The sequence below is a fragment of the Octodon degus genome, unplaced genomic scaffold, assembly GCF_000260255.1.
Source record: "Octodon degus isolate 3935 unplaced genomic scaffold, OctDeg1.0 scaffold00041, whole genome shotgun sequence".
Taxonomy (NCBI): domain Eukaryota; kingdom Metazoa; phylum Chordata; class Mammalia; order Rodentia; family Octodontidae; genus Octodon; species Octodon degus.
The window spans coordinates 1,699,363-1,714,907 of NW_004524617.1; the positions used below are offsets into that span (position 1 = coordinate 1,699,363).

The 15,545-nt window shown below is 32.5% G+C and overlaps 1 protein-coding gene across 3 annotated transcripts in view; it reads left to right on the forward strand.

Annotated features, from left to right (window-relative positions):
• The window catches only part of Dmd (dystrophin), a 1,613,500-nt gene that overhangs the window by 91,227 nt on the left and 1,506,728 nt on the right, over positions 1–15,545 (forward strand). For all 3 annotated transcript variants that reach the window (XM_023715436.1, XM_023715435.1, XM_023715434.1), the window contains exons 9-10: positions 5,199–5,333; positions 7,910–8,059. In XM_023715436.1, coding sequence (XP_023571204.1) covers positions 5,199–5,333; positions 7,910–8,059 — 285 coding nt within the window. The remainder of the gene's footprint in view (positions 1–5,198; positions 5,334–7,909; positions 8,060–15,545) is intronic.

The window sequence follows — 15,545 nt, forward strand, 5'->3', positions numbered from 1 at the left end:
TATATATGCTTAGTATTTGATTTATACATTACTTTTCAGTGTCCTTACATTTGTCAATACTATTGCTGCTACAACTGTAATCAATATTTATACAGTGATCATGTGGTTTTTGAGAAGGTCATCCTACCAATTTCTCTAATTAGTTTTGGTTTCATCTTTTCCCTTGTTTCTGTGTTCAATTTCCTTCTTGCCTCTCCTTATACATGAATAGGAAATGCTCTCCAATTTCACATGACTGAAAATGCCTTTATTTTGCCCTCAGTATTGAACAAAAGCCTACTTGAGCATATAATTATGTAAGGACAGGTGTTTTATTACAACATGTAAAATATTCTGTAGTCCTCTGAAATTTCTTGCTATTAACAAGCTTTCTGTCAAATTATTGTTCCGTTGTAATTTATTCTGGTACCACTTAATTTTCCCTCTCTAAAGCTCTGAAGTTTTGGCTCTATTTTGTCTATGTGTAGATTTTCTTTCAGTTATATTTTCCACCTGATGTATTAATAAAAATTGACAAATTATTTATTTCTTTTCTAATGCTTTGGAATATTGTCTTTTTCCATTTATTAGGTAATGAAAAAATCATCCAATCCTATATTCTGATACTTGATTTTACTTTAAAATATTTTTGTGCCTTAAATATTTTTTAAATTTAATTTTATTGAGAAACAATTTGTGAGTTGGCCTATAGCAGAAAGTAGTTTTTCCTGGAAATTTCTTTGACTCTGGACTATTGAGTAGTCTCTATGAATATTTGTGTTTGCCTCTGCCAGGGTCCTAGAAGTTTTAAGCTCTGCCCTCATGTGTGATACAAGCTTGAGCCTCAATATCTGATGAAAGGATCTTTGCAAGCAAGAATCTACAGACTTTCCAGCTTCCTTACAAGTTTTCTTTAGTTAGTGAGGAGTTTGATGTATCCAACAAGAGTGGCACACTAATTTTTTTTCTGGAATGTTTGACACAAAAGTTTCATTTCCTGTCCCAATTTATATTAAATATCCCAGATCATATGTCCTGTACTCCTCTGTTATGCCAGCATTTTTAAAACTAGTTAACTACTCTTTGCTCTTTCTTCTTTTTACTGATGCTTAAGGTTTTCTGCTATATGTTTTATATATTAGCTTTAAATTTAACATGTTTCCTTCATATCTAACCTAGCATTTCACTATGACTGAAACAAGGCAGGAGGAGGTTACCCCATAAGCACCATATGCAATTTTGAGTGGAAGTTTATTTTTTCATTTGTACTCTGCTTCAAAGCCACTTTGAACTTTGTGATTTCTAAGTAATTTTAAGTTCCAAATTGTTAAGCTAAATGGTTATTCTAAGGGGCTTTCAGCTTCAATTTAGGCTTTGACTCTCTATTTTATTTTGCAAAGGTGACCTATAAAGCTGGTACAGTCAGCCTCTCCAGCTGTGTCCTTGAGATGCATTTAGGACAAAAGATGCCATCCATCCTGACGGTTTAATCAGCAAGGTAGTTCATTTATTATGGACGGCTCCAAAGTTAATAAGACACATTACCAATTGCATCCCCTTACCTCCAAACCTCTAAAGTACCCTTGGGTATTTAAGGAGATATTTATATTTTCCCACTGGAATCTTTGCCCAGAAGGAAGACAGTCGGTAGTCCAGCAGGAGCTACAAATGACCCAGATTTAAGATTCCTATCACCTTTTAGAACAAAACAGTTAATTTTAATTATTTTGTGGAAAACTGTACATAAAATCTCAAGCAGACATGGAAACTTGCTAGGCTGTCAAGGTAGGTTAGAATGATACATTTCATTTGATAACAATAGAGTATCTTCTATCATTTGTAGTGGGCAAGCTGCAAGATTTTTTAGGTTCTGCTAAAATAAAGCTTCCCTTCTTGGCTATACTTTTACTGATTCGAGGAATGTAGTACTAAGTGCTAGTGATTTTGCCATATTATTATATTGACAACTGTGCCACAAACTGAGAATTGCAGAGCTAATAGAAAATCACTGTTTTCATGTCTTTATTCTCTATCTCAGCTCATTGGCCTTTTCTCGAAAATTTCATCGCCATCTAGAAATCTTAACTTTACTGTTCCATTCCTTCCATCTCTTGGTCCCTTTTGATTTGCAAAATCTCTACTTCTCTGCTTCCTGTGTTTTATTCTTTTGCTCTTTATTTATAGTTTGGATTTCTAATATAAGAGAAACCATGTCATATTTAAACCTATCTATCTGATATATTTCACTAAAGATTATGGTTGTGAGGCATATCTATTAATCTAAAAAGGCCTCAAGTTTATTCTTTTAAAGAGTAGTACTACATTTTTTGGTGAGTACCACATTTTCCCAGCCCTTAGTATGTTAGACCACTTCTAAGATTTGGCAATTTTATATTGTGCTCCATAAACATTGATGAGTCAGGATAACTGACTATCATGTCTTTAACTCTTCTGAAAAGATACCTGGAAGGAGAACAGCTAGGTCAAGTAGAATTGCCAATTTTAGCTTTTTGAGGCATTTCCCTACACTTTTCATAATGGTTATACTTGTTTACATATCTACCAAAAACTTCATTAAAATTATAATACAAAATTGTGAAAACATGTATATATATACAATGTATTACATACATAGCTTATATATAGTAAATATATATAGCTTTTGTTGGAAAATTTTAAAATGATAATCCAAAATACAAACTTTGCTGGGATTTATTTCTTACACTGACCTTTTTGTTTTCAAAGGGGTCACCCATTATTTTGTCTCATGATCTGCATTTTTACTTCAAAATTTTTTGAACATCACGTGGTATATTCACTCATTGTTCTGGTGAACATTAATATTGCTTACATTTTTTATTTTAAGTTTGGTTATTACAAAAAGTGTTCAAATGAGCATTCTTGAAACTATTTTGTTGCCTTCATGAAACAGTTCCTCTGAAGATATACAATGAAAAATGGAGTTGTTAGGAACTATTTACCTTGCTGTAAATGACAGTTATTTTTCCAAAATTATCATTCCAAAACAGACACCTACCAGCAATAATAGGTTTTTTTATGCATATCTTTTCTCACACATGGAACTGTTAAGCTTCTAATTTTTGTCAGGTACGATGGTATCCTATTGTAATTCTGATATTTCCTTGGTTTCTAATGAAGCTGGATATATTTTCCTATGTTTACTGTACAGCCCTGTTTCTTTTTCATAGAATGGTTTAGACCTTCCTCCATGTTTCTTTTGCATTACTTATTCATCTTTTTATTGAATTATTGGTGTATTAAATTTGTTTCTGTTATAATTTTGCAATTAATTTTACATGGGTTATTTTTTGATTCCTTAATGGGGTGTCTTGGCAATTATACAGTTTTAAATTTTCTCTTTATTTTTATAGTACACATGTACAGTACATAATAATTATGTTATAAGCAGTAGATAAATATATATAATGCATCTTGATTCATTTTCTTTCCAGTTACCATCACTTCCCCACACTCCACCTTTTTTTCTCTTCCGTTTTGCAAAATATCTATTTGTCTATTTCCTTTTTTTTTTTTTTTTTTTTTTTTGTGGAACCGGTGATTGAACACAGCCCCTTGTGCTTGCCAGGGAAGCACTTATCCCACTGTGCCATCTCCCCAGCCCTGTCTATTTCCTTTTTATTTTCCTCTTTGTTTTATTTATATTTTAGTGTTGTCATTAAAAGAATCCATGCGATATTATAAGCTTGTACATCTAAGACATTTGGCTTAATATTATGGTCTTCAGGTGCATCCTTTTCCCTACTGAAGTTTCTCCTTTATAGCAAAGTAATACTCCATTGTGTTTATGTACCATATTGTCTTCATCCATTCACATCTATCTATCTATCTATCTATCTATCTATCTATCTATCTATCAATAGATAGATATAGATATAGATATAGATATATATGCTGATTTCAAGACTTAAATATTCTGAGCCTTGCGAGAGAGCTCAGTGAACTAAGCACTTGCTTAGGCAAGCACAGGGACCGGGGTTTCATCCCTGGCACCACATGGTATGCCAGCCCTCCCCCTAGCTGCACTGAGCCAACCACAGAGACTGGGCATGGTGGTGCATTCCCATAATCTCAGCACTGGAGAGGCTGAAAACAGGAGGATTACTATGCATCTGAGCTTCATAGTGAGACCCTGTACCAAAAACATAAAAAAGATTTATGTATTCTGAGTTGTGTTGATGAAAGCAGGGGTGTACGATATTTAAAATATAATGCAATAAAATCTGCTCTTCTATTTTCTTTTTCCTCTTCTTATGATAATATATTTATAACACATATTGTGGGGAGTTGTGTGAGTATATCTTGAATTTTTTACTTTGTATTTCTCTCTTCTCCCTCCAATTTCTCCCGATCCCCATATTTCCTTTCCATCTCTGTGTAGTCTCTCTCACTATATTTTCCTGTAGTGAAATTTTAAAAAAGTTTTATGAAACATTTATAAAATATCCTTCCATATTCCCATGTCAATAAGATAATCTACTTCTGTTTTAGAAATATTAATTTTTTTCTTATTCTAGTTTCCATGTACATGAATCAGCTTTGCAATGTCTATCAAAGATACTTAGAAATGAACAGACCCTTGAAATATGAACTGTATTTGTGATGTATCTCAAGGAAATAGTAAATATAATAAGCAATCATATTTTAATGGTTAGTACTGCAGATGTAAAATTGAAAATAAAACTGTCCAGTCAATGAAATGAAATGAAATCTTAGATTTCCTTTGACATGTGTCTTCTAAGTAATATGGAAATGATACAACATGTTTATTCAATGAGTGCTATGTTAAAGCCGTTTAATTTTAATATCAAATTATAAATGATAAAGTTAACTGTCACAGAGCCTTAATAGTTTGTACATGAAAAAATTGATTTATATATGTATTTTACATGTGTTTCTTTTTCTCTAAATATCATGCTGTTGAATAATTTTATTTTAGATAGCAAATAGCTGCATCTTGAATTTATTCATGCAATAAAATGTTTCCTTAATGACTTGTAATTATTGAGGTATTAGATTTTCAGTGTAATTAGTTGCACTTTAAATTATCTCCTGCTGGAGGAAGGTAAAAATACAAACTAAAATGTTATATTTTCAGACATTTCAAAAATGCAATGCAAAAGCCTCATATTCCGTTTTCTGTCAAAATATTTAATATATGTTATATGTTTCTTTCTTAGGAAGTTTGGGCATGTTGGCATGAGTTATTGTCTTACTTGGAAAAGGCAACCAAATGGCTAAATGAAGTAGAATTGAAACTTAAAACAACTGAAAGTATTCCAGGTGGAACTGAGGAAATTTCTGAGGTGCTAGAAGTAAGTTGTAAATTAATTTTAATGATATGAATTGCATTACATTATTGAAAGAGTTCAGGTACCAAACAGAGAAAAACCAGCAGAAGGTATAGTTACTCTGCATTACTTAACAAAGGGACTTTGAAAATGGTCTTTGTTCCTTTTAAGTTCCTTCCAGGTGTCAAAGTTTCAAGAGGGTATAAATAACCTCTTAGGGAGACACATTTTCTCTCAAATACTATATAGTCACTTTGCCTGCCTAGCTCTCTAAAGACTGTAAAACCACAGGATAATAGTAAATATTATTTCCAGGTTAAACTGCTACCCTTATTATGTTGGAATGCATTTTAAAAGTATTTAAATGGCCTTTCTTAAGGTTTTATACTTTATCCAATGTATTGAGGTATTGAATGAACATGCTTTGATATTAGACAAATTATATATGCTTTAAACTGTATATTTTTATAGTATATACATATTTACAGTATACATATATAACATATACACATATATGTTTATGTTTAAAGGTGTATACATTTAAATGTTTATAAAATTTTAGTATATTTTCCATTTTTATTATTGAGATTTTAATAAGCTTTAAAGAAGTTTGCATGTATATCTGAGTTATATAATTTTTGATATTCATTAATTCGGTGTTCTGGCTCTATGCATTTCATTGTATTTTTTTGCTCATAATGAATATATAGTCTTAGCATGTTCAGTGTATTCAGAACTTCATGAAAATATAACTCTTTTGTAAAGCTTGAAGAGTAAATCATTCAAGATAGAAAAAGTGTAAACATTTCTTTAGATAGAATAAAATTTGAATCCTAGACATTACAGCAGATCATTTTATCCATGTTTCTCATTTTTCAAGATATAATAAGCTGAAGTGATATCAAGAACAATGAAGTAGATTTCAAGTGAACTATACTTTGTCCCTGTCAATTCACATGCATGCATTGCTCAAACATTACTTGTGAATTAATAGTGTTATGTATCTGCTAGAGAAGATTAAATAAAACGTGCAGCACCCTAATAAGACTGTAGTGGTAAGAACAGAGACTGATAGGATTTCTAGCCTATGAAATGATCATATTGTATGTGGTTCAAGGTAAAACTGCTAAAACAATATTTTATGTGATACATTGAGAAAATAAGGAATGTTCTGGACTGAGTAATCAGCAAAGGAAGACTGAAGCAGAATATTTCAGGAAAGGAAAAGGCCTACTATTTATATTTATTGTTGTTTTTACTATTTAAAGTTCACTGGTTATTTAACAGTGTTTCTACTGATCATCTGAGAAGACATTTTTGAGTCACAAAAGGCAAAATAGAAAGAGTATAAAACTTACATGATTTTAGTGTCTTTTCTGCTTAAGTTTTCTGTATTGGTTTCTTAATTTTACCTTGCTGCTTTAGTTCAAGTTTTTAAGACTTGTAGCCTGTGTACTTCATTAGGACATAAGGAAAATACATGCTACTAAAAATCTACAAAGTTAAATTTTATTGGAAGTAAAACAATGTGTCAGTTTGTATGTGTACTTAATAATAACGTTTTATACTAAAATTTGATGAACATTTGAGAAGTAATTGTTATATTTTGTACACAATCACTTAGTGGGCTATATTTTGATTTACTCAAAATTTAATAGGAAAACATTGAGATTTGTCAGATTTTGAAAAATAACAGATATTTAAGAAAACTTACAAGTATACATTGTAACATTAAATCAAGTAAAAACATCAGAGTGTTCAGTGGGTTCATTAGAACATAATGTCCCTCCTTATTTTTGGACATGGTGGAGCCCAGTAAAATGATATTCAGGCCTTTTGTTTTCTAGCACACCTAAGCTCAATAATGAGATTCTTTGTTCCTGTATAATCCAGCCAGGCAACACTGCCAACCCTGAATATTATTTCAGGTATGGAATGTTGCACTGCAAATAATAGAAGATTTCACAGTGTTTTGAAGTCCAAAAATGACTTTCTTTCTCTACAAAAACAAGGATGGAGAAAAGGCAGCCTGAGATGGTGACATTTTAATCAGCATATGAAGCACCCAGGTCCTCTTCTTCTCTCTCTTCCTGAGCATGAAGGATTTTGATTCATTTTATTGTCCATTGGTTCAAAGATAGTTGCTTTACCTTCAGGCTGTGTATAAAAATATGTTGTTAGCAAAGGGATTTCTTTTTGGGAGACTGTTCCTTTTTTTTTTTTTCTCATTTGGGAAGAACTCAGCATATGCACTCCTACATGTGTGGATTTTCTGTATTTATACCAGTAGCTATAAGAGAAGTTGAGAAATTAAGTATTTACTTTTCTGGATTTTAGAGTAGAGGACATCCCAAAGAAGGTGGCTATGAAACATTTTTTAATGCTCATACTATAATTGCTGTCACCAGCCCATGAAGATTTATAGATCAATATCATATTTTTAAATGACAGTGCTTAATATTTTATTATATGAATTAAATTTTATTTTAAATAGTTTATAGTGTAATTATGTGCAAATCATATGTCATTGAATATTTTGTGGTAAATTCAATGAATTTAGAAAAAGAAGAAAAGTATTAATTGTTGCAAATGTGTTTCAGTCTCTTGAAAATTTGATGCAGCATTCAGAGGATAACCCGAATCAGATTCGCATTTTGGCACAGACCCTAACAGATGGTGGAGTCATGGATGAGCTGATCAATGAGGAACTAGAGACATTTAATTCTCGTTGGAGAGAACTACATGAAGAGGTATGAAGACAAGTGAAAACTCTTTCTTTGCATAAATGTAGAACAGAAAAAGGTTTCTCAGACAAAATGCAGGAGAATTTCAGTGTAGCTCAGCTTCCAGGTTTTAGATTAGCTGTAGTACCTGGCTGACTTCTCTGCACATATTTATATAATTTAGCTTCTACAATATTGAACAGGAAGATTTTTAGCAGGAAACTGAAACATACTAAGAACAAATGCCATTCTCAGTTCTGCAAATTAATAGATAATCTAATATTCAAAGAATGTTATCTAGAGGCCAGGGAGATAGCTCAGTAGAACAATCGCTTGCCTCACAAGTTCAAGGCCCTGAGTTCAATCCCCGGTTCTGCAAAAAGTAAACAAAGTCAGAACTGAACACAGATTTGATTTCCTTACTCAAGAATAATGATAGATATGGGTAGCCATCTCTCTCTCCTTTCCCCCCTTTCATTTATTTCCCTCTAACTTTTGCTGTGATAACACATAATCTGTTAAAAATATTTTGTTCATAGCCTGGATATCATTTATATGCCTCCAGTAATAAAAATTAGTATTTATATATTATGGAGATTTATTATTTAGAATTTACATGCAAATCTAGTAAAAAATAAACTAAAACACCATTTCTATTGGTCAGCCAATGTTTTGCATATTCCCCTAAATCAATAATAAATTATTTATCAGGAAGGAAAAAGGAACTATTTAATGTTGATTTCTGGTTTCATATCCATTTACTAAGTGCATCAATTATATGTAAAATACTGTTCAATGCTTTGGATAATACCTATGGTAACTCCTATCCTTCAAATTTACAGGCATTAATGTAGGCAAAACTGATTCCTTTGTTAATATGTGTAAGACATAAGCAAAGTGCCCCTAGGAAAGGATAGGGATATGAAAGGAAATAAAAGATGACACAGATAGTCTCTAGGGAGACAGATGGGAAAGCTTTGGCTATTTAAATGGAAAAGTAAGTTTTATATGTTTATATGTTGAGAGGAAAGTCTAAAACAGGAGGACCTCCTCTCCTACCCTCCTGGATGAGAATCACTGGTAGGTGCATATGGGCAAGATCTGGGCCAGTGTGCAACAACAGCCTCTGGTCACTTCGCAGTGATGGTGAACCTTTCATGGCTTTCAGTGATAACAAAGAGCTGGTTGTAGCACACATGCCATAGCTTTGCCACCACGGGGATAGAGTGAGTACTTTATCCATGTTTTTTTCCATATCAACATAAAGGATTAGCCATTAGAAAAAGGAGATTCCATAAAGCCCCCTTGCCCTTCACTGTTGTTGCATTATTATTGATTGTGAGTTTATGAGCCAAAGCAGATATTGCTTATGCCAACTAATGAATGCCAACTAATATATATGTAAATATATATATATATATATATATATATATATATATACTTTTTTGTTTGATTTAGTTTTGAGACGGGGTCTTCCGATGTCATTCAGGCTGAGCTTCAACTCACTGTGTAGCACAGGCTGACCTCAAACTTGTTACAGTCTCCCTAGTGCTGGGATTACAGACATACACTTACATATCTGGAAAATTTCAGTTTTGATATGAAATAGGAATGTACTTGTTTAGACTTAAACATTGTTGTCAGATAAAATATAGTTCCTGCTATGAAAGCAAAAAAGTCATATTTTAAAATTGCTTTTGGGTAAATTATGAAAAGTCCCAACTTTTAATTTTTAATGTTTTAATGAGCATCTATTTGGTCCTTAGAAATCGGCTGCTCACTGCCTGAATGTTAGTATCAATCCTATTTAATTACTTATCTTTGAATCTTTTATTAATATAAAAATACTTGTGATTTTATATATTGATAATCCTTGACATGAAATCTGACTATTTCCCAAAATCAAAGCAGGGTAGACATCCCAGATTTGAAAATATGAATCTGAAATGTTCTAGGTCCAAATATTTTATTAAAAAATGTTTGTTTTTTACTTGATACTCTTCGAAGATTCCACACTTAACTTCACGTGATGAATCAGTGAAAACAAAGGCACATTAAAATTACCTTTGCAATGTGTAGAGTATACATGAAATGTAAATAACGTGTTTAGATTTTCCTTCCATCTCCAGGATACCTCATTGTGTATATGCATCTATCCCAAGACTAGAAAAAAATCCCAGTTTTGAGCACATTTTGCCACACCTATTTCACATAAGGGAGTCTTAGCCTGTAATTATTTATCTCAACTAATAAACTTTGATCAAATACCTACTTTACTATGATCTGAAATGATTTATTAAAGCAAGACATTTCAAATCAGATAAGCTGGAGTTGGAATAGCTGCTTATGTTGGTTCAGGGTTCAGACAGAGCACAGAAATGACTTTCACTCAGCAGGTAATACTGCATTGTACTTATTTACTTGGAATTAAATCTAAAGAGAGACTAAAAGAGAACTCTACAGACTGTTCCAGAAATAAGGAATTGGAAAAAAGAAAGAACCAACTGGGAAAAGGAGGCGCTCCCCCTGAGGCTGGATTCAAACCTCTTTGAAACGAGTGTATTTGGGGCTTATGAGATCTAAAGGAGTTTCTTTCTTTGTCTGTTTGATCCCACAAAAATCTGGTATACAATTGGCCACTATGATTTGTCTTAGGTAAACAATGCCAGAGAGGAAGGACAATATATAGTGGGGAACCTCTAGCATATTCATGGTCAAGCATCCAGTGACTCAGTAACGTGCACCCAAAAGTGTGTTCTACAAATTGCCTTAGGTGGAGTGCAAGGCAAATCAAGTCAACCCCTGCAACTGACATAGGTTTCAAAGCCTTCATACTCTCATCTGTGATTAGCAGATCCTGTAGTGTAGGGTCCGTATGGAAAAAAATACGAAACACTACAGTGAAAATGTTTATTTACTGTAATACTAGGAAGGTAGTATATATTCAAGAAATAATAATGATTTTTATTTTTATTGAATTATATGATATATTACTAACCTTTGATATATGTATATTATTTATATTTTATAATTATTATATATAATTAGAGATCAGGATAGACAATAAATACATATATTCTAGTATAAATATAGTAAAATATATATACTTTTGCTAACTAAATGGTCTGTGACCCTGCAAAGTATTATATTTTTATTGACTGGAAGAAAATCATTAGGAATATTGAAGCTATAAGTGCAGACTGAGACAGTTAAATTAAAGAAAAAGAAACATTTTTGAAGAAGGAAAAATTCAAATGGAAGAGGTAAAAGAAAATAAAATTCACAAGGCTGGGGTAAAAGATTTTGACATTCTCTAAGTCTTAAAATTGGAAGAAAATTCTTCAATTCACTTCAATGATCGATGAAGATTATAATAATAGTAAATAAATCTGCAATAAGTAAACTTGAAACTGCTGCCAGTATTTGTTGTGATGATACAGATATTTAGCCAATAATAACCTGTAAGTTACTTGACAACAAAACTAAGTCGAGGTGCTTGAGCACTTTAAGGGAAAAAATCACATTATATTAGGCTTGATATTTTTCTCACACTGTCCTAAGAGAGTATTTAATGAACTGATGAGATACTTTAGATACAATGTTGAGTAAAAAGTTGGATAGTGGATGATTTTCTTCCTTCTCCAGGTACTTTCATCAATTACAAATTATTTAGGTAATAAACCCATTTGTCAACTAAAGCAGTCCTTTGAACATCCCCACTGATATCTGCTTCCAAAATATAGTGTTTTCATGCTATATAGATGGAACCTTGAGATAGTTTGAGTAACAAAAAAAAAAAAAAAAATGGTTATAGCAACAGAGTTTCAATTTTTTTTTTTCTTTCTGGCAGAACCGGGGATTGAACTCAGGCCCTTGCACTTCCAAGGAAGCACTTATGCTACTAAGCCATCTCCCTGGCTCCCAGAGTTTTAATTTAAAAAAATCAAATCTGTATATTACTCATTAATAAATTATAGTCAACAATTCTAAATTTTTAATCCATTATTTACTTGGCTAGAGAAAAAGGTTTTACACTGATAAAGTACCCTTTCATTTGAATATGAGCCTTAACCCATTTTCTTCTCAAATGTCTGTGGCAGAGGTTTGTGGGTTTTTTTTTATTACCTATCTAATGTTTCTTACAGCTGCAATTATGCAGCACTAAGGTAACTTGAATTGCCTGTTAAATCAATCAAACAGCCAGAGTTTTTATTGCCTATGAATATTTAAAAGAGATATGCTAGATTCCATTCCTAATTTCAGAGTGTGCATTTGCATTCAGATAAGTAATAAATTACTTCCATCATTTTAAAAGGCATCTTTCACTCTTCATAATCATAAGGCACTATATTTTCTATTCATAGTAATGATTTGAATGATAGTTAGCAAACCAGAAAGCAGCTCCAAAAGCCGTACTATGTCACATAATTTTTATGACTATTATAACAGCTGTATTCCCCACCAGAGTAACCAAGCTGCAGATCTTTTACTAGTACAATAAAATGCATAACAGTAATGACAACATTGGTTTCTAGGGCCCTAGTCCCTACCACTAGTGTCACATATACATATTTTCATTTAGATTTCACCTAGCTTTATGATATGGAAATGTTTATATCTCTGTGCCATTCAAATGAAATCAGAACCAAAAATCACAATATTGGGAGGGAGGTATCAGGCATTTAGATTTAAGTCACTAAATCAGAGCCCCAATGTATGACCATTTCACCATACTGCTTCCAATCTCTGTGATTCTTCGATTTTATTAAAAATTAAAGGTACTACTAATCAAGGAATGGCTAGAATTTTACAAAACATGTATATACTATTTTTCTTGAAACTTTTCAACAAATAATAAGTTGTTTCACCTGACAATAAATAGTAGGTAGAGTAAAAGAGAAAAGCAATGTCTAAAATGGTTAATTCTGCTTTAATAGTGTTCTTTATGATAGCTATCTAGAGGACTCATTAATTGTTCAAAGTAATTAGAAGTTTGAATGATTTTCTCAGTGTGATATCTGCTTAAGATACATAGACGAGCATGGACAAATATTGATTGAGGAACATTGTAAATTAATCTCAGAAAATAAGTGATAATATATGAGTCATCAAGCCTAATTTTATCGTAAATCCCATTGTTTGATAAGGTAATACACTTTGTAATTTTGTTCATTTTAGAGAAAATTAATCTGACAATATTAATAATAATCTCCATTTGAGTATAGTATTATGTCAGTCTTTTTGCTGTTAAAATCTTATAAGAAATATCAAACATAATTTCCAAATCATTTTTATGAGTTAAGAGTTGATGCGCTGACCTCACAAATGTTCAGATAAGGCTTACTTATATTTGCCAGAGGTAAAACAGACTTCATCTCCTCAAATGCCCTGTACAAAGCACCAAGATGGTGGAAGATGTTCAGCAGACATATTTTAAATATATTCCTACTTACAAAGACATCTAAGTAAACGTTAAGGTCAAGACAAAATTGGATTTTAAAAAGGTTCACACAAGCAATGTAACTGGGAGCATACTGAACCTTTTATTATTTGTAGTTAAAATATTCAAAACCTAGATTTTGAATGAATGAAGACATTTGTTAGAAAGTAGTTTAAGCTCTAGGCTTAACCAAGTGGAGGAGTTTAATAGAGGTCCTTCCTACAGCTTGGCTTATAGCAAAAGTAAAATCATAGGCAGGGGATATTTTATCTGTCTGGATAGTGCTCCAACATAAAAAACTGTCTAAGTCTTCTCACTGATTGAAAAGTAGTAAGATAATTATATTCTTCTCACCTGAAAATTGGCAGCTCTAGGCCTGCTTTGTGAGGATCTCTTCAATGTGTTCTACCATGAGGGGCTAAAAAAAACACCTCAATATTAAGAAAGAGTAATTCTAGGTTATTATCACCAGTAGTCAAAAGCAAATACAAATCCTTTTCAAAGAAAATGCCCTTAACAACTTCAAAGGTTATACATAATGAAGTAACACACACGCGCGCGCGCACGCACACACACACACACACACACACACACCATAAAAAAATCATCATGAAGCTAAATCAACATATGCAACATAGTTCGAATTCCGATGGCCTCTCGTAAAATTGCAGATATTAGGGTAATCACTTGCATGATAAGTACAAAAGTATTTTTTAAAAGTAGCAAGATTTTACATTCATTAAAGGTAGGAAAGAAGTACACTCTAAAGAGTGAATGGGGGGCAGGGGAGATGGCTCAGTGGAATAAGCGCTTCCCTGGCAAGTGCAAGGGCCTGAGTTCAATCCCCGGTTCCGCCAAAAAAAAAAGAAAAAAAAGAGTGAATGGGGCCAATTAAAGCCTAGAAAAGAAGTGTGAATTGCAAAATACAGAGGAGGCCATGAAAAGAGCTCACAGTGGTGGGGAGTGAAATATTAAGGAAATAAATTTTACTGAAAAGGAATAAAAATCTATAAAATATTAAACATTTGAAAACTAAAAATAAATAAAACTCAAATAAAGAAAGTCAAATAAATATAAATATAGAATGTATACCAGATAGTTTTTAAAAGTGATTTCAGAGAAAATTTAAAAAATGAATGACGTATGATGATATAAAAAAGAACCAGGAAGTTTGAAAATATGAACAAATAGGCACTAGCATGGAGTGAAATTGCAACATAAACGCCTATCTTATGTCAAATGGGGCGTTTCGAAGGAAATAAAAACAATGGAGATTTCCTCAATTCTTTAGCTACTACAGTTCAATGTAATCAAATACAAGTCACTTAAACAAAGAGATATTTTCCCAAAGTCAAGAGATATAGGAAAAGGTGATCAACATTACTAACCGAAACGGAAATGGAAATAAAAACCACAGTGAGAGGGCCAACCAAATAGCTCAGTAGATTAACGCACCTGCTTAGGCAGACACAGGGGCTGGGAGTTCAATCCCTGGGCCTGCCATGTAGTCTCCGTTCCCAGATCGCACTAAGGGAGTGATGGAGACTGGGCGTGGTCGAGTGCACCTGTAATCCCAGTACTTGGGAGACTGTAAACAGGAGGAACACTACAAGTCTGATCTACGCAGTGAGAACCTGTAGACCCTGTATATCCTGTCCTAAATACAAAGCCACAGTGCGATCATTCCTTACAGCTGTTAGAATGAATTTTATATAAAAATTATAACAAAAGTTAATGAGGATATAAAGGAAAGGGAAGCTCTATACTGATAGAATATAGGCTTCTATCACTGCTATGAAAAACATCATTGAAATTTCCTCCAAAATGTTCATTTGAAAGTGCTCTATGATCTGATTGTACTCTTTGGAATATATCTCAAGGAAATTAAATCTGTATTTGGAAGAGATTTTCCACACTCTATTGTTCATTGCATCACATTTATAACAATCAAGATATGGAAACACTGTGCATTGGTTGCTGAAGAAAAAACATAGTGACTACATATTATGAAATATTATATTTCACTTGGTCTTTAAAATACAGGAAATTACACCATTACTAAAAACGTAGTTA